Source organism: Pteropus medius, unplaced genomic scaffold (genome assembly GCF_902729225.1).
Source record: "Pteropus medius unplaced genomic scaffold, Ma_sr-lr_union100, whole genome shotgun sequence".
Classification (NCBI taxonomy): domain Eukaryota; kingdom Metazoa; phylum Chordata; class Mammalia; order Chiroptera; family Pteropodidae; genus Pteropus; species Pteropus medius.
In genome coordinates, this window is record NW_024345479.1 from 900,692 (window position 1) to 926,635 (window position 25,944).

Consider the following 25,944-nt stretch of genomic DNA (forward strand, 5'->3'; position numbering starts at 1 on the left):
CCCAAGTCTTTTTTTCTTTTTAAGTTTTCACTACAAAAACACTTTAAATCTTTAAAAATCCTATGTTGCTACCCAAGACACTGATCATGGGTGATGGTCTAGGCTGGCTTTTGTTTTACGAAATGACCACAGAGAGCATGATACTCACTGATAGGACACAAGGACACAAGCCACCACCCAACCGAGATGGGGGTGAGAAGCCTCGAGTGCAGCAATCATAACTGAAGAGTAGTACAGTTGAACCTTATCTCCGGTGGGAACGGCGGCGGGCTGGCAAGGCGCGTGCGCAGACCCCGCGGCCTGCCGGCCGGCTCCGCCCCGCGCCCACTATTTATTCCCAGAATCCCTCTGTGTCGCACCAGAACGGCTGGTTCGTTCCGAGACTGCAGCCACCGGGCGCGGCGGCGTCAAGATGGCGGCTGCGGCGGTGGCGGCTGCTGCGGCTGCGGCTGCGGCTGCATCACTGCAGGTGCTGGAGATGGAGAGCATGGAGACGGCCGCCGCGGGCTCGGCGGGGCTGGCCGCCGAAGTCAGAGGGAGCGGCACGGTGGACTTTGGGCCCGGACCCAGCTTATCTGCCATGGAGGCGAGCGGGGGCGATCCGGGTCCGGAGGCCGAGGATTTCGAGTGCAGCACTCACTGCTCGGAACTGTCGTGGAGGCAGAACGAGCAGCGGCGCCAGGGCCTCTTCTGCGACATTACCCTGTGTTTCGGCGGTGCCGGAGGCCGCGAGTTCCGGGCCCACCGCTCCGTGCTGGCTGCCGCCACCGAATACTTCACGCCCCTGCTCTCAGGCCAGTTCTCTGAGTCCCGTTCCGGCCGAGTGGAGATGCGCAAGTGGAGCTCCGAGCCCGGGCCCGAACCCGACACGGTGGAAGCCGTTATCGAATATATGTACACTGGGCGCATTCGCGTCAGCACGGGCAGTGTGCACGAGGTGCTGGAGTTGGCCGACAGGTAGGTGAGAGATGGAGATGCTGGCTGCCCGGGGGCTGCATCCAGGGAGGGCGCAGGAGAAGGTGGGGAGGGTAGTGCCTACCGGTGGGCTCCAATGAGCCCTGAGGAAATGCATTTGTTTCATACTTATTGAGCGCCTGCTGTGTGCTGTGGGGGCAGCCTCTACTCTGGGCACTAAAGATGCAGCCGGCCAGTCTGGCGAGGGCGACCTCCTCTTAGCGCAGATTCCAGGGATAAAGGCAATGAAAAAGAAAGTCCTTGTGTAATAAGTACTGTGTTGACTTAAAAAACAAGTGAAAAGATAGTGGTTGAGTAGAGGGAAAGACCTTTCCGAGATCACATTTAAACCGATCTCTAAACGGCAAGGAAGAAGTGGCGATGCAAAGATGGAGAATGAACAATCCAGGCAGATAGCGCAGAGGCCTTCAGGCAGGATCCAGTTAGGTTTAGGGAACTAAAAGAAAAATCTGGTGGGGCTGGATCTAGTGGGTGATGGGGAGAAGGGTGTGCGTTCGAATAAGGAGTTTGGATTTTACTGGGTGATGGGAATCTGGGTAAAGAAATTATCTGATTTAAATAGATGATTCTGCTGCTGTGGAAGATGGAGTGTAGGGGGCAGGAATGGATGCTGGAGACTGGTTAGGAGGCAGGTGAATGCCATTTATAGAGATGGGAGGAGTCTGTTTTGGCAGTGCTATGTTACAGACACATTATTTTAACAAATGCAAACTGAATACCTATTATGCAGCAGATCAGACACTGGGTTCTAAGGTGCTTTAGATTCAGCGCTGAACAAAACAGACAAAAGTCCCTTTCCTCATTGCACTCACATTTAGTAGATGGAGAGTAAATAAGTAAAATAGCAAGTTGGATGATTGTTAAAGCAGTGATGAAAAATAAAGAATGGTGGGGACATATAGAGAGTGCTGGTGGAAAAGAACTATTTTTAAAATTAAATAAAGAATAGCTCAGGAAGACATTTTGCAAGGTAAACAGTGTTTCAGATAGGGCATGCAGGTGTAAAGGCGGAGCTTGTCTCGATAAGACTAGCAGGAGGCCAGTGGATCAAAGAGATGCAGAGTGAGAAGAGTAAGAGAAGCCCCAGGGGGTAATGGGGATGGACCTAGATCCCATAGGGCCTTGTTGGCCTGTGGAAGGACTTGAGCTCTTACTCTCGTGGATGAGAAGGTTTGGGGCAGAGGAATGATGCGATCCGATTTGAAGAATTTTTCTATGTTGAAAAAAGGATGGGCAGCCAGGAAGGGACTCCAAGGGTAGAAGCAGAGACACTAGTTTAGGAGGTTGTTGCAGTCGTGGTGGAGGCTTGGATTGAGGAGGGAGAAGTAAAGGTGATAAGAATTGCTTCAATTTAGATATATTTTGACGATAGAGGAGATGAATTTGCTGATGGATTTGATGTGGGGTATGAGGGAAAGACTACTACTAATTTTTTGACCCAAGCAATTGGAAAGTTGGAGTTATTATTTATTAAGATGTGGAAGACTGCAGGAAAGCAAGTTTGGGAGGAAGATCAGGAGTTTGGTCTTAGTCCAGGAGATTTCTGAGTAGGCAGTTGGATATCAGAGCAGAGTATGGGAGCTAGAGATTGGAGGGAATTAGCATATAGATGGTAATTAAAGCTTACAGAGTAGGGAGAGAAGAGAAGGGGCAGTACTAAGCCCTGATGTTCTTCAGAATGTTCAAGAGGAACCAGCAGAGACCGATTTCCTATTAGCCTAGAAAGAATGGGTGTCAAGGAGGGAATAGCCAGTCATGTCAGCCCTGTCAGCCGTAAGTGATCGTTGAATTTAGTGTTAACGGAAGTCCTTGATGGCATTGACAAGTCATTTAAGTCTTGCTACAAAGAGGATCAGAAAAATGTTACACATGGAAATGTTTGGGGAGTCCAGGGAGGTCTTCTCCCCCCCTCTAAGATAAGAGGTACTAGAGCATGTTTGTGTGCTGATGGAAAATGAATTAGTGGAGAGGGAGAAATTGATGTTACGAGAGCAAGGGAATAATTGCAGGAGCAGGCCTTGAGAAAAGGAGGAGATATAAAATTCATATTAAAAATGGAAAAATTGGACTGGGAAGGCAGAGTACAGGGAACAGCTACGGGTAGATTGGGTGGGGGGAAGGTGAAGTTCCGCCTGGCTATTTCTGTTTTCTCAAAGCATGAGGTTGGATCATCCATTAGAGGGTGGTGTGGGGCACCTGTAGATTGGAGGGAGCAGGGTTTGTCCAATGAAAATGGATAGAGAAGAGTCATTGTATCCACGGTGCTATGTTTGCTTCTGTCTTGTGAGCTTGTATTTTTCCGATTTAGCCTTGCGTTTTGGGGGAGAAGTAGGGATGAAGGGAAGAGAGAACACCTCAGGCAATTTACTTAAAACTCCAACTTCTCTCCAGCTGTAAGCTGCTGAGTAGCTGCCCTGTGTTAGGCGCTGTTCTGAGTGTCCTGCAACCATCACATCTAATCTTGTCATCAGCTCTGAGGCAGGATCCCTCTCCCTACCACCTCCCTGCTGCATACAGTCTCTCTGTTTATCATATCTACCGTGCTCCACACTTGTTACATAAGTAATAGAAAGTGCCCAGTACGATGCCCATCACATGGCAAGTGCATAGGTATATGATAGCTATTGCTTTCATAGAGCAGTGTTTCCAAACACCTGTCCAAGGGAATATGTGTCAGAACTACCTGTAGTGCCTGCCAAAAATAGGATGGGGGGGGGCAGACAACCTGGAAATCTAGTGACCGTGGCACCCAGACATGTTTGAGAACCACTAGAGCTCTTACCATTACACCTTGTCTTTGTCTTCTAAGATGGTATGTTCCCTGAAGAGGGTGAAGGGAGCCTGTCTTATTCATCTTTATATCATCCTTAGATGGTTATGTAGCATAATAACCATAATAACAAATGATTACTAAATTAGGCCTGGACCGATGAAGTCATCCTTAAATTGTTTAAGGTTCTGATTTCTGGGGGCCTACTCTTTTTAAAGCAGTGGTCTCAAATTGGCCACCCTCAGGGCTGAATTCTGCCAGATTTATGGATTTGGGTGAAACTATTTGTTTGTTTGTTTGTTTGTTTTTTACTTTAAACAAATTTAGATGGGCAGACAATTTCTGGTCAATATCGAGCCAAAAACTTTTTTTTTTTTTTAAGCCTGGGCTGTCCTACATGTGTTTTTTATTGTTGTTTTATTTACTGGCTTCTTCAGATGTTTGCATTTGCTTTGCCACCCTGCTCACTAAGAATCCATAAGTGCTGCTCACCCCCAACCCCTGGCACCCCTTACTACTGCCACCACTAGCTGACCAGGGAGAAAGTTCTAGTGAAGGGAAGGTTTAAACCTCTGACAGAAAGCCTCCACTGCTACTCCTTCTGATACTTGAGCAAACAGAGCCTCCTAGGAGCCGTGTAGTCAATGCTTAGTAAAATTTCTTCACTGAGATCTGCGTCTTCGAAGAAGAGGACGGTGACTGGCCAGAGATTAGGGCAGTATGGCATAGACAAATTGGAATTGGAATTGGCCTTTGTCAAGGGCAAATTAAAGTGAAAATAAAGTATGAGACTGTTTTACTTTATTAAAGGATATGTTCTGGAAAATCTCACATAATTTAAAAAACTCCATTGTGTTAGATGTAGTGTGCATAATATATAATTTATATATAAACTGTATAATGAAAATAACTTAAAATATATGAAGATGATTTTATATATACTGTTATATATATACTTTTAAACATACTTTTCTGCATAATCCTTTTTAATTTAGGGGGTTTGCTTTTTTGCAGATGTTGGGCATAAAGTGAGATGACGCTCACCATTTCAATTTGTATAATTCAGATGCTCTCAATGCATTCACATAAAATATGCACATTTGAAAATTAACCTTTTTCTTGATTTTAGGTTCCTATTAATTCGTTTAAAAGAATTTTGTGGAGAGTTTCTCAAGAAAAAACTTCATCTCTCTAATTGCGTGGCCATTCATAGCTTAGCTCACATGTATACCCTGAGCCAGCTTGCTCTGAAAGCTGCCGATATGATACGGAGAAATTTCCACAAAGTAATTCAGGATGAAGAATTTTATACTCTACCTTTCCATCTCATTCGAGACTGGCTGTCGGACTTGGAAATTACAGTTGATTCCGAAGAGGTTCTCTTTGAAACGGTTTTGAAGTGGGTTCAGAGAAATGCTGAAGAGAGAGAGAGATACTTTGAAGAACTTTTTAAATTGCTCAGATTATCCCAGATGAAACCTACTTACCTTACTCGGCATGTCAAGCCAGAGAGGCTGGTGGCCAATAATGAAGTTTGCGTCAAGTTAGTGGCTGATGCTGTGGAGAGGCATGCGCTGAGAGCCGAGAATATACAGTCTGGCACGTTCCAGCACCCTGCCTCTCATGTCTCATTATTACCTCGCTATGGGCAAAACATGGACGTGATCATGGTTATTGGAGGCGTGTCCGAAGGAGGGGACTATTTAAGTGAATGCGTGGGATATTTTGTCGATGAGGACAGATGGGTAAACTTACCCCATATTCATAATCATCTGGATGGACATGCTGTTGCAGTAACAGAATCCTACGTGTATGTTGCTGGATCAATGGAACCAGGGTTTGCTAAAACTGTGGAAAGGTATAACCCAAATTTGAATACATGGGAACATGTTTGTAGTTTGATGACAAGGAAGCATTCTTTTGGGCTAACAGAAGTCAAAGGGAAACTCTATAGCATTGGAGGACATGGCAACTTTAGTCCTGGTTTTAAAGATGTGACTGTTTATAATCCCGAGCTTGATAAATGGCACAACTTGGAATCAGCACCGAAAATTCTCCGAGATGTCAAAGCACTGGCCATTGAAGACCGCTTTGTATACATTGCTGCCCGTACTCCTGTGGACCGGGACACCGAAGATGGATTAAAGGCTGTAATTACTTGCTATGATACCGAGACTCGACAGTGGCAAGATGTGGAGTCTTTGCCACTTATTGACAATTACTGCTTTTTCCAAATGTCAGTGGTGAACTCAAACTTTTATCAAACAGCATCATGCTGTCCCAAGAGTTATTCTCTAGAAAATGAAGAGGCAGTCAGAAAAATTGCCAGCCAAGTTTCTGATGAGATCCTTGAAAGCTTACCTCCAGAAGTCCTAAGCATCGAAGGAGCAGCCATTTGCTATTACAAAGATGACGTTTTCATTATTGGTGGCTGGAAAAATAGTGATGATATTGATAAGCAGTATCGGAAAGAAGCCTACCGATACTGTGCTGAGAGAAAGAGGTGGATGCTTCTTCCTCCCATGCCACAGCCGCGTTGTAGAGCTACCGCTTGCCACGTGAGAATCCCGTACCGGTACTTACATGGCACACAGAGATATCCTATGCCGCAAAACTTAATGTGGCAGAAGGACCGGATCAGACAGATGCAAGAAATACATCGGCATGCCCTGAACATGCGGCGCGTGCCAAGCTCTCAGATCGAGTGCTAGGTTCTCTGATAAATGCAGCTTAAAACAGACGTGCTTCACGAGGCCGAAAATGTCCAGACTGTTACTTGAAAAAGTATGTCGATAACTTATTTTCTACCTGAACTGATTATTGCCCCATAGAAAGGAAATATAGTTAAAAACCGAAGACTGGGAAACTCAATTCAATACATGGTAATGTTTTGTTAGCTGGCAATCGTTCTGTCTTTGTCTTTGATTTGTGTATATATGCTAGCTAAATAAGATCTTTTTAAAGACAGGTGGGAAAACCAGGTGTAGTTACTTGGCTGTTTTTCTGCCAAGAAATTATACTCTTTTTGTTTTAGGGACTTATGTTTTGAACATGCTTTAAGCACCAATATTATTTGCACATTTACTTTGATATTCCTTTTCATTTTTTCCTGAGTAGGTTGGTTTTGACAAGATCAGAACTTATGCATTAAGCCCTCCTCTGCAGGAGGTATGTGCAATAGACTGAAATTTGAAGGAAAAAGCACAATATTTCAGCAAGATGATTTCAGAATGTTTGCATTGATATTTTATTGTTTATCTAGAAATACTGTTATGCGTGTTTTTAGAACAGATGACTGACTGATAAATTTGTGATTGGCTCATGCATTTTTTTGAATATTTTTCATTTCTTTAGCAACTGAGTTATCGACTTCAAGCCATTGCTCAGAGATGATGGTAGTTGGCAAAAGAATTGATCTTTAGCTGATTGATTGACTACAGAGGACGTTACATATGTAATTTGTTTCTCTAAGAAGAGAAGTTTATTAGTGTAGACTAAGAAATCAAAGGCATTAAAAAATAAAAACGCTTTTTTTTAGGAGTTGTAGGCTTATTCGAGGATAAATTAATGAGTGTAAATAATGCCTATGACAATCGATATTCAATGCCTTCAGTTTTAAATTTTGTGCTAATGTGTATTATATATAGAATCCTCATCATTCCTTTCGAAAAGAAACTTTTTTCAAAATAGGAAGGAAATGGCAATTTAGAGAAATGTTGCTAAAGAAAAGCCTTATTATTTCTCAGCCCCTGGATAATGTTTTATTCGGTTGCCCTGGACTTTAATTGGAACTTTGCCTGAGCCTGGAATACCAAATTTAAATGCATAATTCTGGCTCTTAAAAAACTGTGGTTAACTTTTATTTATTTTTATGTATTCTTCTGATTCCCTTACACACTCCCAAGCTTTATACAAATTAGCACTCAGGTTGACTCTTTTAGCACTCAGTTAACTCCTGCACTTACTATTTATAATGTGAGTCCAGTATATTTTTTGTTTCTTTTGGAATATCTCTACTTTCTTAGACACATTCCAGAATTCTGTTCTAGAAGTTGAATTCTAAGTGCAGTAATTTTTTTCCCCCTAGTCCATTATAGTTAACCTCCTTCTTAGTTGTATCAAATATCAAAAGAAAAAAGTACAACCAGAAATTTTAGCTCTCAATTTGCTGCAAGACCATTAATGTTTAGCCCTTGGACTCTGTACTAAGTAAGAACTTTTCTGAAATATTTAAATATTTTTCAATAAACATGTTGGAAATCTGCATTAAAACCATTTTAGACTGGGCTGGGGATAGGAAACTGCAAGTTATATTTCTACATGAGAATATATTATCTTAATCCACCTCTACCATTTTCTCAGTTTCCATGTATTTGCAGTTACTTTAATAAAAGCCATTGGATACTGAGAAGTGCTTATTCTTAGTTGTGAGAGGTCTATGCGAATAAGACAGAAAAGCTCATTGAGTGAAGTCCTCGTTTCTCTCTGGTAGACAGTGCTAGCAAACTTCCATTTCTTGGTGGTGTTTAAATAATTCAGTAGCTCACTAGGATTCCAGTTTCTCTACAGAAGGGTGTGATGTAAGGATTTGGAGTTGTTTCTTTCTTTCTTTTTTTTTTTGTCTCAGGGCTGTTTTCTGAGACAATCATTACCAATCATTACCAAAATCATTTGTTTAGAGGATGTCATTTTTTCACATGATGTGGCAGAAATTATAACTCAGATTTCGGTGTAACCTGGTTTTGAAAATTGACTGAAATTGTTGTTTTTTAACTCAGCAGGCAGCCTAGGCCATGGGTGAAAAGAAGGGGTAAGTCCTTCCTCGCATGATGACGTGTGCAGGTTTTCCTGACTACTGAATTTCTAATTTTCCTATTTGAATTCACATGTGTGATTTCACATCAATAACTTGTTTACGAATATCTCAACTAACTTGTTAATCAGGAAAGAAACCAGATTTGCTTAAATCTGTTCAAGGCTGACATTCTGAAATTCTAACCTGGAAATACTTCTCAGTGTATTTGGAAAGGTTCTCATGATGATGACCAGCCTAAAATGGCTCTTTGGGAAAGAAATTTCCTTTTTGATGGAAACTTAAAGATAGTGTTTAGTAATTTAAGCAGTTAAAAATACAACTTTAAAAAGATAGTTTAATGTGTATTTAAGCAAACCTTTTTGGTTGCTTTTGGTTTTGTTTCATGGAAGGAAAGGAGAGGAATTGATTTTACAAAAAGTTATAACTATACATAACTTTGAGTGAAACTGCTTATGTCTCAGAATAGATATCTTTTAACTATACCTACCTTACCATGGTTTTAAAAAAATCAGTGATATATATTGAGAATGTCAGTCATGAGCTTAGTGTTTAAGTATCTCATTTGCAGTTATTTGCATGGTTAGTCTTGTGTATCTGGTATCCAACCTTGCTTTTGCTGTGCCAATTCAAAAATATTTTTCTAAAAAATTTAAAAATTCATTGACATCAGTTTTGTTTTGATCAGTTGGTTTTGTATAGTATTTCTGGGACCAAAAATTTTAAAATACTTTTAAAATACAGAACAGACGTTTAGAACTGGAAAGATAGTATTTATGGAAGATTTGTGTGCTCTTCTGTATTTTAAACTCTTCAGGCTGCCGGTAAGGCAGTTTCTAAGGCACACTTTTTTCCTGTTCATGTTTCTTGACTAGTGTAGCATGTGGTACGTTTAAATACTTTACTATCTGCTTCATAATTCTAATATGAACACTATACTATAGGTAGACAGGTAAGCTAAATTATGTGTATTTTAGTTACTTGGCCTAGTCAAGCATAACTAAAGAGACTTTTTTTGCACTTTCCTCAAATTAAGCTTAAATAAATAGGGTCTATTGGCCACATTCCATATCCTTTGAAAACATACAGAATTGTGAAGCAAGTTGTCTGTCTACACTCGAAAAATAGGGTGCCTATAAGTTGCTGTTTAACTGTAGAATATTTAATGGTTTAGTCTCCTTTTTTAACTGTCAAACATTTTGGCACAGTTCATCACTCCAGTTTGTTACTTTCTTGAGAATAGTCTGTTTTTGTTATAATGCTTACATTGGAAACAAAAGAGCTTATCGTCAAGTGATGTAATACAATAACAATACAGTCATTTTGCTTCAAGGAATTTAGATAGCCAGGTAACTATTTGTTGCTTATCTCGTAGGGCTTTTGTCTTACTCTATATGACCATTCCTGCAAATGTCTGACAGTGAAGCACATAGAGTAGAGCACTTGCTGTTAACTGAATCCTCCTACGTAATGCACTCGTGAAAAGTAGTGCTTGCTAGATGTTTAAAGATCTTAGGATCCCTGTGCTAGGGCTCATTGAGTTATTTGTAAAAGAAATACTTAGTTCAAGCTGATATATAGCGAGTTTTGGGGGCTAGCAGTATCCAAGCTCCTACTCTACTGAAAGTATAATCTTGACTCTCTCCTGTCTGTCAGAGGAGATACGGAATTTAGGACACTTTGAGACATTACATTGTAAAATAGCTTGTTTTATGTTCCTAAAGCTATCTTGTTCTATGTCAAAGCTATTAATCGTCTCATTGTAAGTTTTAAATAAACGTATTTCATTAGAGCTGGTTTGTACTGTGTGATATTTTTCTTTCTAAATGTGCACTGTTGAGTATAATTGCTTTCTTTCTTCCCTCTTATTCCCTCATTCATGCAACCCTTGGCTCCCTTAAGTTGAACATTTTCCAGTACTCTTATAAGTTTAAACACTGCATTTATTTTAAAAAAGAATTAATTCTTAGTGCTTAGACTTTTTATTAGCTAAATGAAGAGGCTCATACAGGTAGGGTACTGGTTGAAGCGGAGTACTTTACTTCATCTCGCAGTGCTAATCCTGTGAAGTTGTCCCTTCTAGCTGCATATTCCCCAACATTGGCCAGCCCTGGTACCACACAGCAGCTCAGAGCACTGCGGTATATACTCATGTCATGAGCATCGTACCACTCATCGGTCTTTTCATCATAGCACTCAACATTAAAGGTGGTGGTAAAGCCATTAAAGCCACCTACCACAAACAAGAGGTCATCTACCACCTCGATGCCGAAGTTGCTACGAGGATTAAACATAGTGGGGATCGTGCGCCAAGTATTAGCCACTGGGCTGTAGGCTTCTGCACTCCTAAGTCGATTGGCTCCATCAAAGCCGCCTACCTGTGGACGCAAAGGAAACAGGGTTGACTGTTAACCACTGATTCTGTTCACCTAGGAGGCCCTTTTAGGGGAGGACCAGTGATTTCAGACCTCCCTCTGCCACTATCCTCCATGGATAAAAAGCTGCTCAGATGCTTACCAATGGTAGTGTAAACCTATTTGATAATAGAACATCAAGGGTTTTCGTTTTTGTTGTCCAAGATAAACTCACCGCATATACATGTTCTCCATAAGCAATTACGCCTATTCCACTTCTCCTGCTTCTCATGGGTGCTATGACTGTCCACTGATTACTCTCAGTGTTGTACACTTCTGCTGTAAACAGGCATTCGTTTCCATTAAACCCACCACATATGTAGACCTGTACGAAGACAGTTCCAAGATTATTAAAATTGTTACTTCTGGGGAGTAGAAAGAAAGGGGGTGTGTGTATATCCATATATATATAGTGGCGGTTGGCGGGGACACCTTCAGTGCCAGTCTGTGCTAGCTGAGTTTCCTGTCTCCACATGTGTATGCATTGCTTTTTTAAGAAGTAAAATAAAATTACAAGGGGCTGCATAGTTGTCTGACAGGCTTAGTACTGCAGAGTGAGTACTGCCACTTCCGTTTTCCACACACCCCAAAGAACAAAGAAGAGCATCATTTCTGGGCTTCTTTGCTTTCCCATCTCCCGTTGCCACCACCCTTCCAGCCCTGCCCCTTAGTTCTTACCTTTCCGTAGAGTGTTGTGGCACTCGCATCACTCCTCTGTTCATGCATGGGGGCAATGAGTGTCCATTGATTGGTCTCTGGCTCGTAACGCTCAGCAGTGTTGAGACGCACGTACCCATCAAAGCCTCCCATGGCATAAATAAAATTGCTGAGGACTGTTACGCTGACATAGCAACGTCTGGAGTGCATCGGGGCCACCTGGTGCCACGTTTTCTTGACTGGATCAAAACGCTTAACACTGTTGAAGTAGTCTACACTATCAAACCCCCCAATGATATAAACGTAGCCTTTCAAATAGGCTGCCCCGTGGTAGGCACGGGGACTCTCTTCCTCACAAGTGACATTCACCCATCTATCTGCTCGAGCATCATATGCCTCAATGGCATTGGTGGGGCTCCCACCGCTCCAGCCACCAATTGCAAATAGGATGGCGTAAGGCAGTCGGGGCCTGGTAAGTGGGTTAGTGAAGTCAGAATTAGAGGGTCCATTCATATTTAGGTCATACATGGCCTTTAGGGCATTAATGATGACTGGCTTGCATTCCTCGCTATCTTTGACATAGTCATTCATCTTAACATTGTTCATGAAGTACTCAGCATGCATTAGGGCCAGGCGAACCTAAGGAGGAAATGCAGAGAGTCATTTAGATGTGGTGAGGGTCTCTGGAAAACATATCTTCAACCCTCTGTTTTACAGTATGCCTTTGAATTACAGTAGGGCCAAATTTTGTTTTGTTTTAAATTTACAGCTCACAGCTTGTTTTTTGGAGGTTGTATACATTTGGATTCTGAAAATGAGTTAGATAGAAGACACCTCAAATAGTCAGCGAGCTATTTATATGAATGAATAGCCCATTCATTGGGCACTGGACAGTACTATTAGACCGAAAAAAAGCTGTAGCAATTGTTCCGTAATTGAATATACAGATCTCTATATGTAAAATAACACAAATTAGCACCAAATGGCTACAACTGAGTGTAATACTCATGGTTTGGTTACTAGTCCAGCTTCTTGGGTTTGGGGAACTCAGAATTGACAAAAGTGAAAGGAAGACCCTCTAGAATTCTTTCGAAGGCCTTGCCCTCTCCTTCTCCCACTACCAGGGAGAATTTGGGTCAAAGAACATTACTGGGATAGAAGGAACTAGCAATGTCAAGGGCAAAGAAAATTGCAAAATTGTAGAAACTAGTCGGAGATGCCTTCTACCTATACATAAATATAGCCCTGGAATCTGTCAAACATCTGAATGTGGCTTTTAGGACAATCTTAGGATAAATATCAAAAGCAAGCCGTTAAGCATCCCACAAAAAATAATTAAACTTGACCTTGGGAAGCAAAACTGAAATATGCTGCTTTCTATTTTGGGGATCATGAGAAATCCATTTTAAAATGGCTTCAAACACAGCATCTTCTTGTTTGACGTTGAGCTCATCTTTCTCAATGATATCCTTCAGTTCGCTGACCGAGAGCTCTAAAAACTCTGCCGAGACTTTCACCATCTCCTCAAAGTTGTGCAATATGAACATGTAGGCCTTCTGCCTCAGTTCCGGGCAGTAGTAGTAGTCTGTGAACTTGCAGATGCCAATACAATTATCCAAACACAACTCCGACTTGAGGAACTCACAGCAGCCCCTAACAATACCCATGATGTTAAATTGGTCTGCAGCAGCCAGCAGCTTCTCCACGTTGTCCGGTGTGATAGGAACGGTCCTGGTGTACGCGTATTCAATAATTAGCTTCATCATGTCGGGGGAAATGCCAGGAATGTTGTATACCTTCTTTTCAGTGTTGTTCCAGCCACTTGTAAACAAAGCTCTGAAAAAAAGAAAAACTAGCAGCCACTGATACATTTCTCTCTGGCTTACTATACTCTCCCCGACCTTTTCTTGAAGAGAGTTTGGACATTTTCTAAAGAGTGCACAGTGAGTATATTGGAAATCAATTGGGGTGAGGAGGGCAGACTGTGCTTTATACAGGGGGCAAGAGGACCTTTCCAAGCCTTTGACTTTGGTCACTCTTATCATCCTTATGATAACTAGGTCCTTTTCCCATTTTGTGCATGGAGAAATTGGGATTTAGAGCTGGGAGTAAGACCTAGGTCTCTTCTGTCCCAACCCCTTGTCCACCAAATTCTATCTTGCTTAAAGAAATTAAACTTGAGCAATACACTTTTTAAATATGAGTTGTTTAATCAACACATATCTATAATCTAATCATTTCTGTTGCTACCTCTTTGGTCCAAGCCACCACCATCTCTTGCCTGGATTATTAGGAGTAACCTCCTAACTGATCTCCCTGTTTCTGCTCTTGAGACCTCCAGAGTTTATAGTCTTATCTGTCACCAGAGTGTTCCTCTTCCACTCAAAATATTCCACTGACTTCCCTCCTTAGAGTAAAATACAGTCTTCACCAGGGCCTGCAAAAGACCCCTGAGATGTGGACCAGTCATACCTCACTGACTGTATTTCCTCCCGCCTTCTCCCTCACTCCCTTCCAGCCCCACTGGCCTTGCTTTCCTTGAATATACCAGAGATGCTTTCATCTTTGGTCCTTGTACCTTCTGTTCTGGCTGTTGGGAAGGCTGCCCCAGATCTCTGTGTTTCTCTTTACCTCATCCCCTCCTTGAAGTCTTTGCTCAAATGTAACTTTGTCAGCAAAGTGATAATCCTATTTAAAATGGCCACTCACCACATCTTATCTTTTTTTTTTTCTCTTAGCATTTATGATCTGATATGCATTTTATTTATGTAATGCCTGTTCCCCACTATGAGAAGGTAAGCTTCATACCAGGAATGTTTATTTCTTTATTCATTGTTTTATTTTCAGAACCCACTATAGTGCCTGTCACAAAATAGGCACTCAATAAATAGATCATTTAATAATGAATACATGACTACTGTCCCTCTTTGTAGCTAGGTAATTTTCTAGGTATTGAACAAGACAGAATTCTCTGCCCTAATATATTTTGCTTTTTTAGGAATATGGGCTTAGAGATCAAACTCTTCTCTAGAGCAGGGGTCTGTAAACCTCTGAGCCAAATTTTGCCCACTTCTTTCTTTTTGTGCTGTCCACGAGCTAAGAATGTTTTTTACATTTTTAAGTAGGGGAAAAATTGAAAAAAGTATTTTGTGATACCTGGAAATTTTAATAAATTCAAATTTCAGTGCCCATAAATAATTTCATTGGAACACAGTCGTGCCCTTTCATGTAATATTGTCTAGAGCTGCTTTCCCACTTTAAAGGCAGAGTGGAGTGGTTGCAACGGAGACTGGAGGGCCCGCAAAGCTTAAAATATGCACTATCTGGTCTTTTTGTAGACTCTGCTGTAGATCTAGATGAATGAGAATTTTAGCAACATGAGATTCATTTATCATATCTTGATTGGAACCAATTACTCAAACATTTTCAGCTCATGAACAAAAAGCCCTTCTACTTCCTGGATTGCAATAGTTTTGGCCCAAACCCCCTTTTTCTTCTGATAAATATTTCCATGGTTCTTTCCCTTCGTCCTCCTTCCCCTACCCTCGATCCTTGTTAATTTATCACCCTGTTTGAGCTCCTCTCTACTAGCATAGGGGCACAGGGATGGCTGAAGTGGTATTGTCATCTAGGTTTAAGTAGGAAACCTAGTATGGATGCCCAACCTTTCCAAAAGTTGGTTTGAGTGAGAATCAAAGGAAAAAAGCAGCTGGCCCAAGAATAGTTGGTTGAAATCCTATTGAAAACCACAGAGGTCTACAGCCATGCCACCCTGAACAAGCCCGATCCTGTCTGATCTCGGAAGCTAAGCAAGGTTGGGCCTGGTTAGTACTTGGATGGGAGACCACCTAGGAAGACCAGGTGCTGTAGGTGTAACAAATAAATAAATAAATAAGAGATTGTAAACTGACAAGGTCCTTGCAATCTGTGGGGTCAACCAAGGGTTGCTTCACCTAAAAAAAAGAAAAAAGAAAAAGAAAAAGAAAACCAGAGAGAAGAGGCTCTGGCCCTAGTTGTGCCTCTTCAGAAGACAAAGGAGCCAGGCTACAGGAGCCCAGAATTTTGACAGTGTCCCTAATGTAAGATGGGGGGGTGGAAAACATGACATGAACCAGAATGTCTCAAAACGAGCCCAATTCCCCTTTGGCTTAGTTGAGCAACCCTGTTATACCTAAAGTAGGAACTGCAGCTACAGAGGATGTTCTTGTGGGCATTGAACTCAAAGCCATTGACCTTGATGACCACGTCGCAGAGCTTGCCCTCTAGCCTAAGCTCGTTGAAGATCTCACAGGTCATCGCACTCATCTTCCTCTCCATGTGAGGCTGGTGGAAACGTGTGGAGGCCGCCGTGCTCTCCATCTCCATGGCACCCTGGGACCAGCCGACAGAGGCTGTTCTCCTAGGGTGTCGGGGAGGGTTGTGGGGGGCCCCTTTAGCCAGCTGTCGCTCCCTTTCCTTACTACATCTTTCATATAGGGCCCACCAGGCAGCCCAAGTTCCAGAATCCTGGGCCCGCAGTGAGATCACTTAGGATTGTGCTCTCAGGTTCTGGAACTCTCTCCTGTCCTTGTCCTCCTTCCTTATCCCCTCCCCCACCACACTATTAGGCTAAAGATCACCCGCACCTCCTTCTTTGCCCTTGCACTCAGAGCAGGACCGTGACCACCAATACTGTATAAAAGTTTTTATTAATTCTGGTTCCTGTTGCCCACTTCGGTGATGCCCAGTTCCATATCCCTGTATCATCTATCGACCTTCCTCCACTGCTCCACACTTGGCTCCCCAGACACAGAGTTTAAGGAAACCAAGTCAGAGAAGGCAGAAGGGAGAAGTAAAACGGATAAGAATTTCATTCTGGCCCAACTGTCCAGGGCCTTCCTGCCCTCTGGACATAAGGGAAATCACTCGTTTTCTTCTGATGAGGAGTGGGCCCAGTTAAGAAAGCACCTTCTGGATGTTTAACAGAACTCACATTATGGCCCTGTCATATCTCCTCCTATCCTGTGACATTTTTGTCATGCAAACTGTAAGCCTGGGAATGACCACACTTGCTAGGGTTTTTGCTCTAGAAAGAGTAGCATCCAGTAACCCCAAGTCTTTGGGACCCTCATCCTCCTCAATACAGAGCCCTTAACAAGGGTCTTGCCCTAGCGCGCCGCAGAGCCCTCCCAGGGCCACCAGTCTCTGGGCGCCGGGTCCTGCAGTCCGGCGGCCCCAGGCGGCGACGACGCATGCGCAGTGCGGTCGCAGGGAGGGGGGGCGGTCGTTGTTCCAGCACCGCCCACCCAGCTGCGAGCACGATGGCGGAAGAGGTGAGGTGGGTGGATGCTTCTGGAGTGCCGCGGGCCCCGACCCCCCGGGCGTTCCGAGGCCGCCAGCGGGCCGTCTCGGCCGGGCTGCACCACCCCGGGCAGTAGGCGCACCTGGCCTGGCCGGAGCCCCTGCTCCGCCCCTCGCACCCTTGCCCGGCCTCGCAGCGTTGCCCGAGCGAACCCCGGTCTCCCCTTGGGCCCAGCGCGGTGCCGGGGTCAGTCGTTCTCTCGGGTTTCGGGACAGGTGAGCATCCTGATGAAGGCCACGGTCCTGATGCGGCAGCCCGGGCGGGTGCAGGAGATCGTGGGCGCCCTTCGCAGGGGCGGGGGAGACCGCTTACAGGTACCGTCGGGTCGAGGTCGGGCCGGTGGGTCGCGGGCGGCTGGGGAGTCGTCCTGTCCATGTTCCTTCCCGCGTTGCTGCAGACACCTCCAAGCTCTTAGCCCCCAGAAATGGCCAAGGGCCTGAGTGCAAGCAGATTGGTTCGCCTGTTTTGTCTTGGGGGAGAGCTCAACTGCCCTAAAACCTAGATTTCTCAGTAAGGTTATACTGCTTCCTCTAATGAGACAGAAAGAACCCGACACCAGGCCCTAGGGCCTTATTTTCTACTCTAGCCCAGGTCAGCAGGCTCCCCCAGAAGTGGTAGATATGGAGATGGGCCTTAAAGGTGGACACTCTCTAGGAAGCACCCTAGGACATTGAGATGGGTGCTAGTGAAAGAGCTACAGGGGTCCTGATTCTTCGATCCCCACCCCTGCCCCCAAGATGCTGGGCCTCCTCAGGATTAGCACTGTACTAACTAGGATTAGTTCTTCCTTCTCTCTCTCTCTCTAGCCGGCCCTAACTCTCCCTGCTTTGCCCACAGGCTGGGGACTGAGCTCTTTGACTTTCATAATTATCCTCCCAGGCTAACACAGGGCCACACTGGGAGGAGGAGCCTGTCTAGGCATCATCTTTCTTTTGCATTTTAGGTCATTTCTGATTTTGACATGACCTTGAGCAGGTTTGCTTATAATGGAAAGCGATGCCCTTCTTCCCACAGTAAGTCCCATACTAGCTTTCTTTGTTGGACTTGACCAGATGATGGCTTCTAAAGGGCAAGTGAAAGGAGTTTTGTATTTTTGCAGATATTCTGGATAATAGCAAGATCATCAGTGAGGAGTGCCGGAAAGAGGTGGGTTACCCTTTTTATTTGCTCAGAAATAGGTATCATGAATTACTTCAAATGGTTCTTGGTTAGGACCAAAGATTCCAGGATAGAGATCTTAGAAGATTAATTTTTTAAAAAATTGTTTAAAAAAATAAATTAAATAAATTAAAAAATATTGTTTTGCTCAGGTGGACCTAGTCTTAATACACTGGGACAGCTTTGCCTCAATGGCTAAGACATATGATGACTGATGGTCGGAGTATAGATGTTATGCTCACCGCTAGCTATAGAGTCTACAAGAGACTGCAGTGTTGTTTAACCCTCCCACAACTCCAAGAGGTGGATAGAACCATTATTGTCTCCATTTAACAGATGAGAAAACAGGTTTGGAGAAGTTGAGCAATTTACCCAAGGTCATATAGCCAAGATACAGAGTTTGCATTTCTTATAGATTCTGTCCCCAAATGTTTCCACTACATTATGTCCTTGATAATATAATATTCTTGCTAAAGCAACAAGTGTCAAGAAAGACTTCTGAATTAATGTCAATATACAATAACTCCCATTTCCATAAGGTCCATACAAATATTATAAAGTGACTCCTGTAGCCTTGGAGTTTGTTTTACTTTGCTCCATGTAGTTCCCATCAGTGTCCTCTTTGCCAGAGCAGAGCCGTGCTTGCTGTGTGTTTCTCTGCAGGTGGCCGAGCTCTTTCTGCTGAATGACTACATCCTTTAGTTCTACGTTGTTATGAAAATCACTAAATTGCATACTGAGTGGTATGTTGGTCTGTTGTATTGGTCAGCTCTTCCAATAGTCATGATTACTTGATGTTAAGATGGGCAGTGGATTATAGATAATTCTTATATTTCTAAAACCTGTCTCTCTGGGGAATGCCGCTTTTAGCTACAGGTAGGTTCTGGCTCCACCACTGACTGCCTTACACAAGTCACTTTTTTGGGTTCCTCACGTCCCTGATCTTATCAGCTCCTGGGAAGCCGTGTCCACAAATAAGACAGTGGATTTGATTGCCCTCTCTAGGGTAAAGAAGCTAGAGAAAAACTAAGGTTTTTGGTGTTGATGAGATCCTGAAAAAATTAATAAAGCAAAGTTTATGAAACTTCTTTCTTTTAAAAAAATTTATTCATCCATTGAGTTATATTATACTTTTAGGGAAATGTTCTTACACCCAAAAAACCGCACACATTGAGAACCTTGATACATTTCACGAGCTTTCTGCCTTTGTCAGTGTGTGATCTTTGTATTTAACCCTCTTTTGGACCGATGGTCCAAAAGGGACTCCGTTTGACCTCGTGATATTTCAAGACCATGCGTATATTAAAATTAAAATTCTTTATTCAGTCAAGTCCCATTTTTATTGGGCACTGTTACTGACTGTCCCTATGTGACACATGATCCCTCCCCAGAGGGCGGAAAGTTCTGGCATGCGGAAGGAAATCTTAGCCAGAGGAGGCACCTATAGGTGCTCATGAAGTAGTTCACTTGACGCTGGCAGTGGGATGGAGTCAGCCATCCACTAACATGCTGTGTCCCAAACTACAGTTTTCTAGTTCCACTTTTGTGATTTTGTTTTTGTTTTTGTTTTTTTGCCGTATCTGTGTATGACTTTTACTAAATATTTCTCTTTGAATTGACCTTCTTTTAAAATTCTGAATGCAGTTAACTTACAAAAGAAACAATCTGAAAGCATGAGTTTAATGCGCTATTTTTTTCCTAATATACATTAAAATGAATCCACAAATACTAAAACAAAGTGTTTATCCGTGTATTTCCTAAAGTTAGCTTGCTTACCACCTGAAAAAGTATACCACATGTTGAGACATAGCATTAAATCAGTTCTTACTGATTAAGCCCTGATGACTGAGCTAGTTAATAACAACAACAAAATCCCAGTAACCCTGTTGTCTGAAGCAAAAGCTCTTTATTTCGTTGATTCTTAGACCCCACTCTTGGGTGAGAGTGCAAAGGGATGACCAGCTCTGCATATCCGGTCACTTTTTCTCATGCTAAACTGTAGGACTTTGCTGGGGAAAACTTGATAGACTAATGGCTTTTCTCTTCATTTCGATGCCCCAGCTGAAAGCGCTCCTTCACCACTATTACCCAATTGAGATTGACCCACACTGGACCATCAAAGAGAAGTTACCTCATATGGTAGAATGGTAAGTGATGGTGGTAGTGAAAGCTCCTGGCCCTTGTGATGGAGGGGGGCATAGTTTTGCTTGAGCTTTGATGATGAGATGACAGGCTTCCTTACCTTAGTGGATGCTTAAGTGAATGCCACAAGGCCCAGCTATTAGAACAAATTGTCTAGACACACCCGGGGCTACTCGGGGCTATTGCTAGAGTGGGGGGCCACCGAGAATGCTTGGAATGAGTTAGAAGCCCCTTGGGGGAATAATTGCTCTGGGGAGATAACCCTCCTATAGAAACCAATATCACTGGACAGAGCCCCAACTCTCCAGAGAGTGGGGTCCTGGAAGAAGGGATTCGGAAGAGCTTCTACTTCAGCAGTTAACTCGCCCAACCCTTGTCTCTCGGTTGTGTTGCTTTCTCTCTCTCTCTCTTTTTTTTTTTAAGACAGCCAGATCCTCCAGGAAATAGTTCTCTGAGGCCTCCATTGTCAATTCTTCCAGAGAGGACTTGGCCCTGAAAAGGGAAAGGTCACTTTACTTACTTAGTGATTTGGATTTGGGGTTTTGTGGGGTGTCTGTTTCTAGGTGGACCAAAGCGCACAGTCTCTTGTGTCAGCAGAAAATTCAGAAGTTTCAGATAGCCCAGGTGGTTAGAGAGTCTAACGCAATGCTTAGGTAAGTTGCTTGCTCTGCAAAAGAAAAAAAAAAGAGGCTGGGAAGGAGTGGAAAGGAGTTAGTTGCTGGGAGAGTGAGCAGAGACGTATAGTCCCATGAGCACTTGAAGTGGGGAAGGTCTTGCTTTTCCTCTCTGGATGCTGTTGAAGGTTTTTTTCTTCTCTTGGGTGCTTCCTAGGAAGCAGTCTGCTGGTAGTGGGTATGGTGTGAATGTGACCAAGGCTTCATCTCTTGAGAAAAGGCATCTAGCTCATTTTTCCCAATGGGAAAAAGACTTTTAGGATTGCCGTGGTGACTGGTGTTCTTTATGCAGACATGGGAGTTGGCTGGCCTGGGAACTTCGATCATTGGCAGCCTTCACAGTGCAGCTCTCTGCTGGAGCGTCTTTACTGGGGGAGGGATGGGAGCACATAGGGGAAGGAGTTGTCTCAGGTGTCTGTCCTTAAGGATTGTGTATCCTAACTGGGGACAGAGGCCAGCTCATGAAAGGCCAAGAGAGTAGAGATGCGTGCAGACACAATAAATGCCGGGGTGGATTGGGGTATTTCTCAGCAAATCTGCCCTAGGATTTCTGCCTGGTTGTATTTTACAGTTGACCCTTGAACAACAGCAGTTTGAACATGCTGGTCCACTTATATGTGGATTTTTTTCGATAAATATTCAGTTGGCCCTCCAGGTTTCACATCTGTGGATTCAACCAACCACAGACCAAAAACAGTATTTTCTATCTGAAGTTAGGAGTCTGCAGATACAGCGGGCTGACTATATGCATTGTTCCACGCCATTTTATTTATTTTATTTTTTTAAATTTTTGCTGCAAAAAGCTTTATTGTTTCAATTTGGTCCAAGGCATGGGAGAGGGCTCCAGGATGGTAAGAAGGCTGCCTGCTGGTTTCAGGGAGAGGCTCAGGTACGAGGCCAACACCAGGGGGATGCAGAGGGGCCCCCAAAAGCCTCTGGGCTCCAAAGGCTCTTAGTCATGCTTGAGGGTGAGCCTTTTGAAGAGGTACTCGCCCAGCCCAGCCTGGGGGCCGGCCAGCCTGCGGAGGTTAGTCAGGTGGTCTCCACGCCATTTTATATAAGGGACTTAAGTATCCACGGGAGTCTTGGAACTAACCCCCGCCTTCGGATACTGAGGGGCAACTGTAGTTAAATTTTTGGGGAGACAAGTTATGTGTGGATTTTCGACCACAGGGGGTCGGCACCCCTTGCCCCCATGTCATTCAAGGGTCAACTGTAGTACAGAAACAATAAGAAAGTATGAGCCCATGCATATGAAGTTCAAGGACAGTCAAGCTAAACAATGGCGATATGAAGTCATAATAAGGGGAGATGGCATTGATCTGGGAAGCTTGATCTGGTTGGTTATTACATGGGTGAGCACATATGAAAATATCAATTGAGCTGAATATTTAAGATTAGTGCACTTTAATCATTTGCTATATGTATTTTATACCTCAATTTATTTATTTTTTTTAAAGAAAAAATTAAATACATAACCCAAGTAGAAAATAAAGAGTAGCAGAGGCAATGCTGTTCCGGTCATCTCTTTTCAGGGAAGGGTACAAGATGTTCTTCAACACCCTCTACCAGAACAGCGTTCCGCTTTTCATCTTTTCCGCGGGCATTGGCGACATCCTGGAAGAAATTATCCGGCAGAAGCAGGTGTTCCACCCCAACATCCACGTTGTGTCTAACTACATGGATTTTGACAAAGATGTGAGCCACATCTTGTTTCGGCTGGAAATGGAGGTGGGGTGGGGCCCACCAGCCAGGGCACGTCACCCTAAACATTAACCCTGACCTGCGGGGGAAGGAAGGGGAAGGCATGCTGCTGCTTCGTCCTCTGAGTTCTTTATTTATGTCAGCTAAAGACAGTTACTTTTGAAGGACCCACTCTTTGGTCCTTCAAACACTCTTTGGTGTTTGGCCAACAATCGGCTCTCTCCCATGGGGGACCTAGTTTAGGGGTCACCCAGGCCCCATGTCACTGGCATGAGTCACGTGCCATCCTAGATACTCAAGGGCTTGGGCTTTGACTTGTTTTTCTAGAGCCAGAAGTGGACTACTCTGACTCCCCCTTGTTCTAACTTCTTCCCTTTAAAGCCAGTGGCGGGAACTTCCATCCCTTTGAACTATGGTTAGGAGGTGGCCTGTAGCTGAGGCTTAGCTCAGATGTAGCCTGAACAGTGCTTATATCACAGGCCTCATGCTTCCACCAGAGTAGGTGACCGACAATGTTTGATGGCCCCTGTTAGTTTAAATCAGGGATTACAAACCTTGTCTATAAAAGACCAGGTAGTAAATATCTTAGGCTTTGTGGGCCATACGGCTTCTGTCGCAACTACTCCACTCTCCTGTGCAGAAAAGCAGCCATAGATAAGATATAAACAAAGGCACACAGCTGTGTTCCAGTAAAAGTTAATTTACATAAATAGGCCAAGTCTGGCCCATGGGCCCTACTTCGTCAAACCTTAGTTTAGACAATGAGGTTTGGTGTTATACATGGCTTTCAGGATTTCCTTTCCTCTGTGACAGAGACTGTGGAAAACTGTCACTAGACAACTTCTGTGTGTTGTCTTGTTTATTTAGGGTTTCCTACAGGGGTTCAAGGGCCAGCTCATACACACATACAACAAGAACAGTACTGTGTGCGAGAACTCCGGTTACTTCCAGCAGCTTCAGGGCAAAACCAACATCCTCCTGCTGGGAGACTCCATGGGGGACCTCACGATGGCTGATGGAGTTCTAGGCGTGGAGAACATTCTCAAGATTGGCTTCCTAAATGACAAGGTAGGTAGGGGACCAGGGCTTCCTCCTTCATGGCTTGCTGCTTCAATTCCTGTTAACAAGTGCTTATTGAACACCTATGTACTAGACGCTGCATTAAATGGTAGAGGTACAGAAGTAAGACACAAGCTGTATTCTCCAGGAGAGTATTCTGTATTTTCATAGGAAGATAGGAGATACCCAGTGAGTAATACTGTATCCTCACCACATGGTGTGATACTGGAGTTCAGAGACAGTAGTGCCAGGCATTTCATTGGAGCCTGCACTGGCTGAGTGCTCTTGATATGCCAGGGACCTTAACCCATTTAATTCTTACAACAGCTTTTGAAGTAGGGACTGTTATACCATTTTACAAATGAAGAAACAGGCAAGCAGGTTAAGTAACTTGCCCAAGGTGATATAGTTTAGGAAGTAGTGGGGCTGATTACCAGTCCTCTTAAATCATACTTGTAAGGCATGATTAAGATGGGAGATGTCAGTATTCAGGACGTGGGTTTATAATTTAGAGAAGAAAAATACAGGAACAGACCAAGGGCCAACAGGGGTGAAAACAGTATGGTCATAAAGGAGCCACAGTGTGGTATCGAGCTGGAAGGCCACCAGTCCTCACTCAGCCAGCATGTGCTGAAGTCTCGCAGAATGTTTGAGCCTTATGAAAATTCTTTCCAGATAGATTAGAGGTAACATCTGGTTTTTAAATTTTAATCTTCATTACTGTCCTTTTGACATTGGCCCCAGGGTTAATTGTGGCAGCCTGTGCCCATTGCCATCTGTGTCTCCATAAGGGTAGATTCCCGTGACCTTGAACAACTCTTGGGGAGTTGTGGCTCCCCCAGCCCCAGGTGCTGGAGAGTCAGAGGGTGTTTTGGGGCCTCTCAGTCTCCCTTCCCCTGGGCAGGTGGAGGAGCAGCGGGAGCGCTACATGGAGTCCTATGACATTGTGCTGGAGAAGGATGAGTCGCTGGATGTGGTCAACGGGCTGCTGCAGCACATCTTGCACCAGGGAGACTGGGTGGAGATGCGTGTCCCCTGAGCGTGCATGTGCAGGGCCAGTCCCTGCAGGCCGTGACAAGGAGGGGAGCCTCGCTGGGAGGCTGCTCTGCTGTGAGCCTTCTCTTCCTGGTGTGTACAGAGGAAAGTCCAGGGCATCCACAAGCTGCTGGGTCCTTGCCCCTCCCCCCTCCTTTCCCTGGCGCCTTCTGTTTGTGTTCTCCAAGGCCTGAGGGAGACCCTGCCAGTGGGGAGGCAGCAAAAGCCATTCCAAATGAACTGTGGACCTGTAGGGTATTCGTACTCCAGGAATCATTTGGTCCAGGATTCTTTTTTCCTCCTCCCCAAAAAATTTTAAACATGGGAAACTCTTCAAACAAGCTGAATGTATAAAACAGATCAAAATAAAAAAAGGAAAAACCAGAGCTGTTTTGATTTGGGAGTTGGGGGGTAGAGCCTGTACTCTTTGGTCCTGGAGGTACAGGAACCTCCAAGAAGCCACTAGGGCTCCATGGAACAGTTTGAAAACCACCGAATTAGACCAGAAGACCCCCTGAGCACAGTCTATAAAGCCAAGTCTGGGGATCGAGGTGGGCAGGCAAGGTTGGAAGGGTATGTTCCTGACCTTGAGTGGTTTGGCTTTATTCTGATGCAGCTGTTAAACTTGAATTTCAGCTGGATCTGGCCAGCCCTTCCTGCAGAACCCCCTTTAGGAGTCCCCAAAGGCTTCCATCTGGGCATAGATTTTCCTTGGGTGCCCTTGGCTCCTGTCCGTCCTTCTCCTCATGAGTTCAGGGCCACCAAAATGAATGACCTAAGCGGGGTGGATGACGGTGACCTGAAGGGAGAAGGCACTCTGCGGCAAAGTGAAGTAGAAGTGGTTCATGCTCTGTTGTCTTGCTTTATTGGACTTTTCTTCACAGATCCTTTCCCTTCTCTCCCCGCTATTTACTTGGATGGTCAAGAACTAGCTGAATTCTCTTTAGGGTACCTTTTGAAATAAAAATGTAGACCAGTCAGTTCTTGGTGTTTTCTTAGCCTGTTCTTCCCTCAGAAATTCAGCCCCTCACTCTCCTCCTGAGGAAGCCTGGCTGTTGGAAAGTTGTGTTTATCTGCAGATATGAAGGGGAAGAAGGTCTCGGGAGTGTGAATTGAATCCTGCTATGCACACCTAGGTGTGTGACCATTTAATCCTCACAGTGACCCTGCAGGTAGGTTTAGTTTACAGATGGCTCAGAAAG

The 25,944-nt window shown here is 44.0% G+C and overlaps 3 protein-coding genes and 1 non-coding gene across 8 annotated transcripts; 3 read left to right on the forward strand and 1 right to left on the reverse strand.

The window, feature by feature from the left end:
- The first annotated feature begins 338 nt into the window (after positions 1-338).
- On the forward strand, positions 339-10,350 carry KLHL11 (kelch like family member 11). 2 transcript variants are annotated; one of them, XR_005655081.1, is made up of 3 exons: positions 339-957; positions 4,875-6,627; positions 8,524-10,350. XR_005655081.1 is itself a non-coding variant. In XM_039873479.1 (2 exons), exons 1-2 carry the CDS (start codon positions 413-415, stop codon positions 6,454-6,456), a joined length of 2,127 nt encoding a protein of 708 aa, XP_039729413.1. In that variant the 5' UTR covers positions 339-412; the 3' UTR covers positions 6,457-10,350. The 2 variants fall into 2 exon arrangements, 1 of the variants encoding a protein (XP_039729413.1); XM_039873479.1 differs by having other exon boundaries at positions 4,875-10,350.
- A 211-nt stretch (positions 10,351-10,561) lies between these two features.
- Positions 10,562-16,953, reverse strand: KLHL10 (kelch like family member 10). Its single transcript, XM_039873507.1, has 5 exons — positions 15,801-16,953; positions 12,976-13,465; positions 11,651-12,268; positions 11,148-11,297; positions 10,562-10,936 (listed from the first exon to the last, which is right to left on the reverse strand). Exons 1-5 carry the CDS (start codon positions 15,992-15,994, stop codon positions 10,562-10,564), a joined length of 1,827 nt encoding a protein of 608 aa, XP_039729441.1. The 5' UTR covers positions 15,995-16,953.
- On the forward strand, positions 15,384-15,502 carry LOC120611355 (5S ribosomal RNA). The gene has a single exon (XR_005655135.1). It is a non-coding gene; the product is annotated as a 5S ribosomal RNA (ribosomal RNA).
- On the forward strand, positions 16,800-25,722 carry NT5C3B (5'-nucleotidase, cytosolic IIIB). Of its 4 annotated transcripts, none has more exons than XM_039873505.1 (9): positions 16,800-16,946; positions 17,186-17,284; positions 17,914-17,983; positions 18,070-18,116; positions 20,190-20,275; positions 20,834-20,923; positions 22,480-22,642; positions 23,516-23,716; positions 24,612-25,722. In XM_039873505.1, the coding sequence occupies exons 2-9, from the start codon at positions 17,198-17,200 to the stop codon at positions 24,744-24,746; spliced, it is 879 nt and encodes a 292-aa protein (XP_039729439.1). In that variant the 5' UTR covers positions 16,800-16,946; positions 17,186-17,197; the 3' UTR covers positions 24,747-25,722. The 4 variants fall into 4 exon arrangements, with proteins under 4 accessions (XP_039729439.1, XP_039729437.1, XP_039729435.1 ...); XM_039873503.1 differs by having other exon boundaries at positions 16,874-16,941; XM_039873501.1 differs by having other exon boundaries at positions 16,922-17,284.
- The last annotated feature ends 222 nt before the right edge of the window (positions 25,723-25,944 follow it).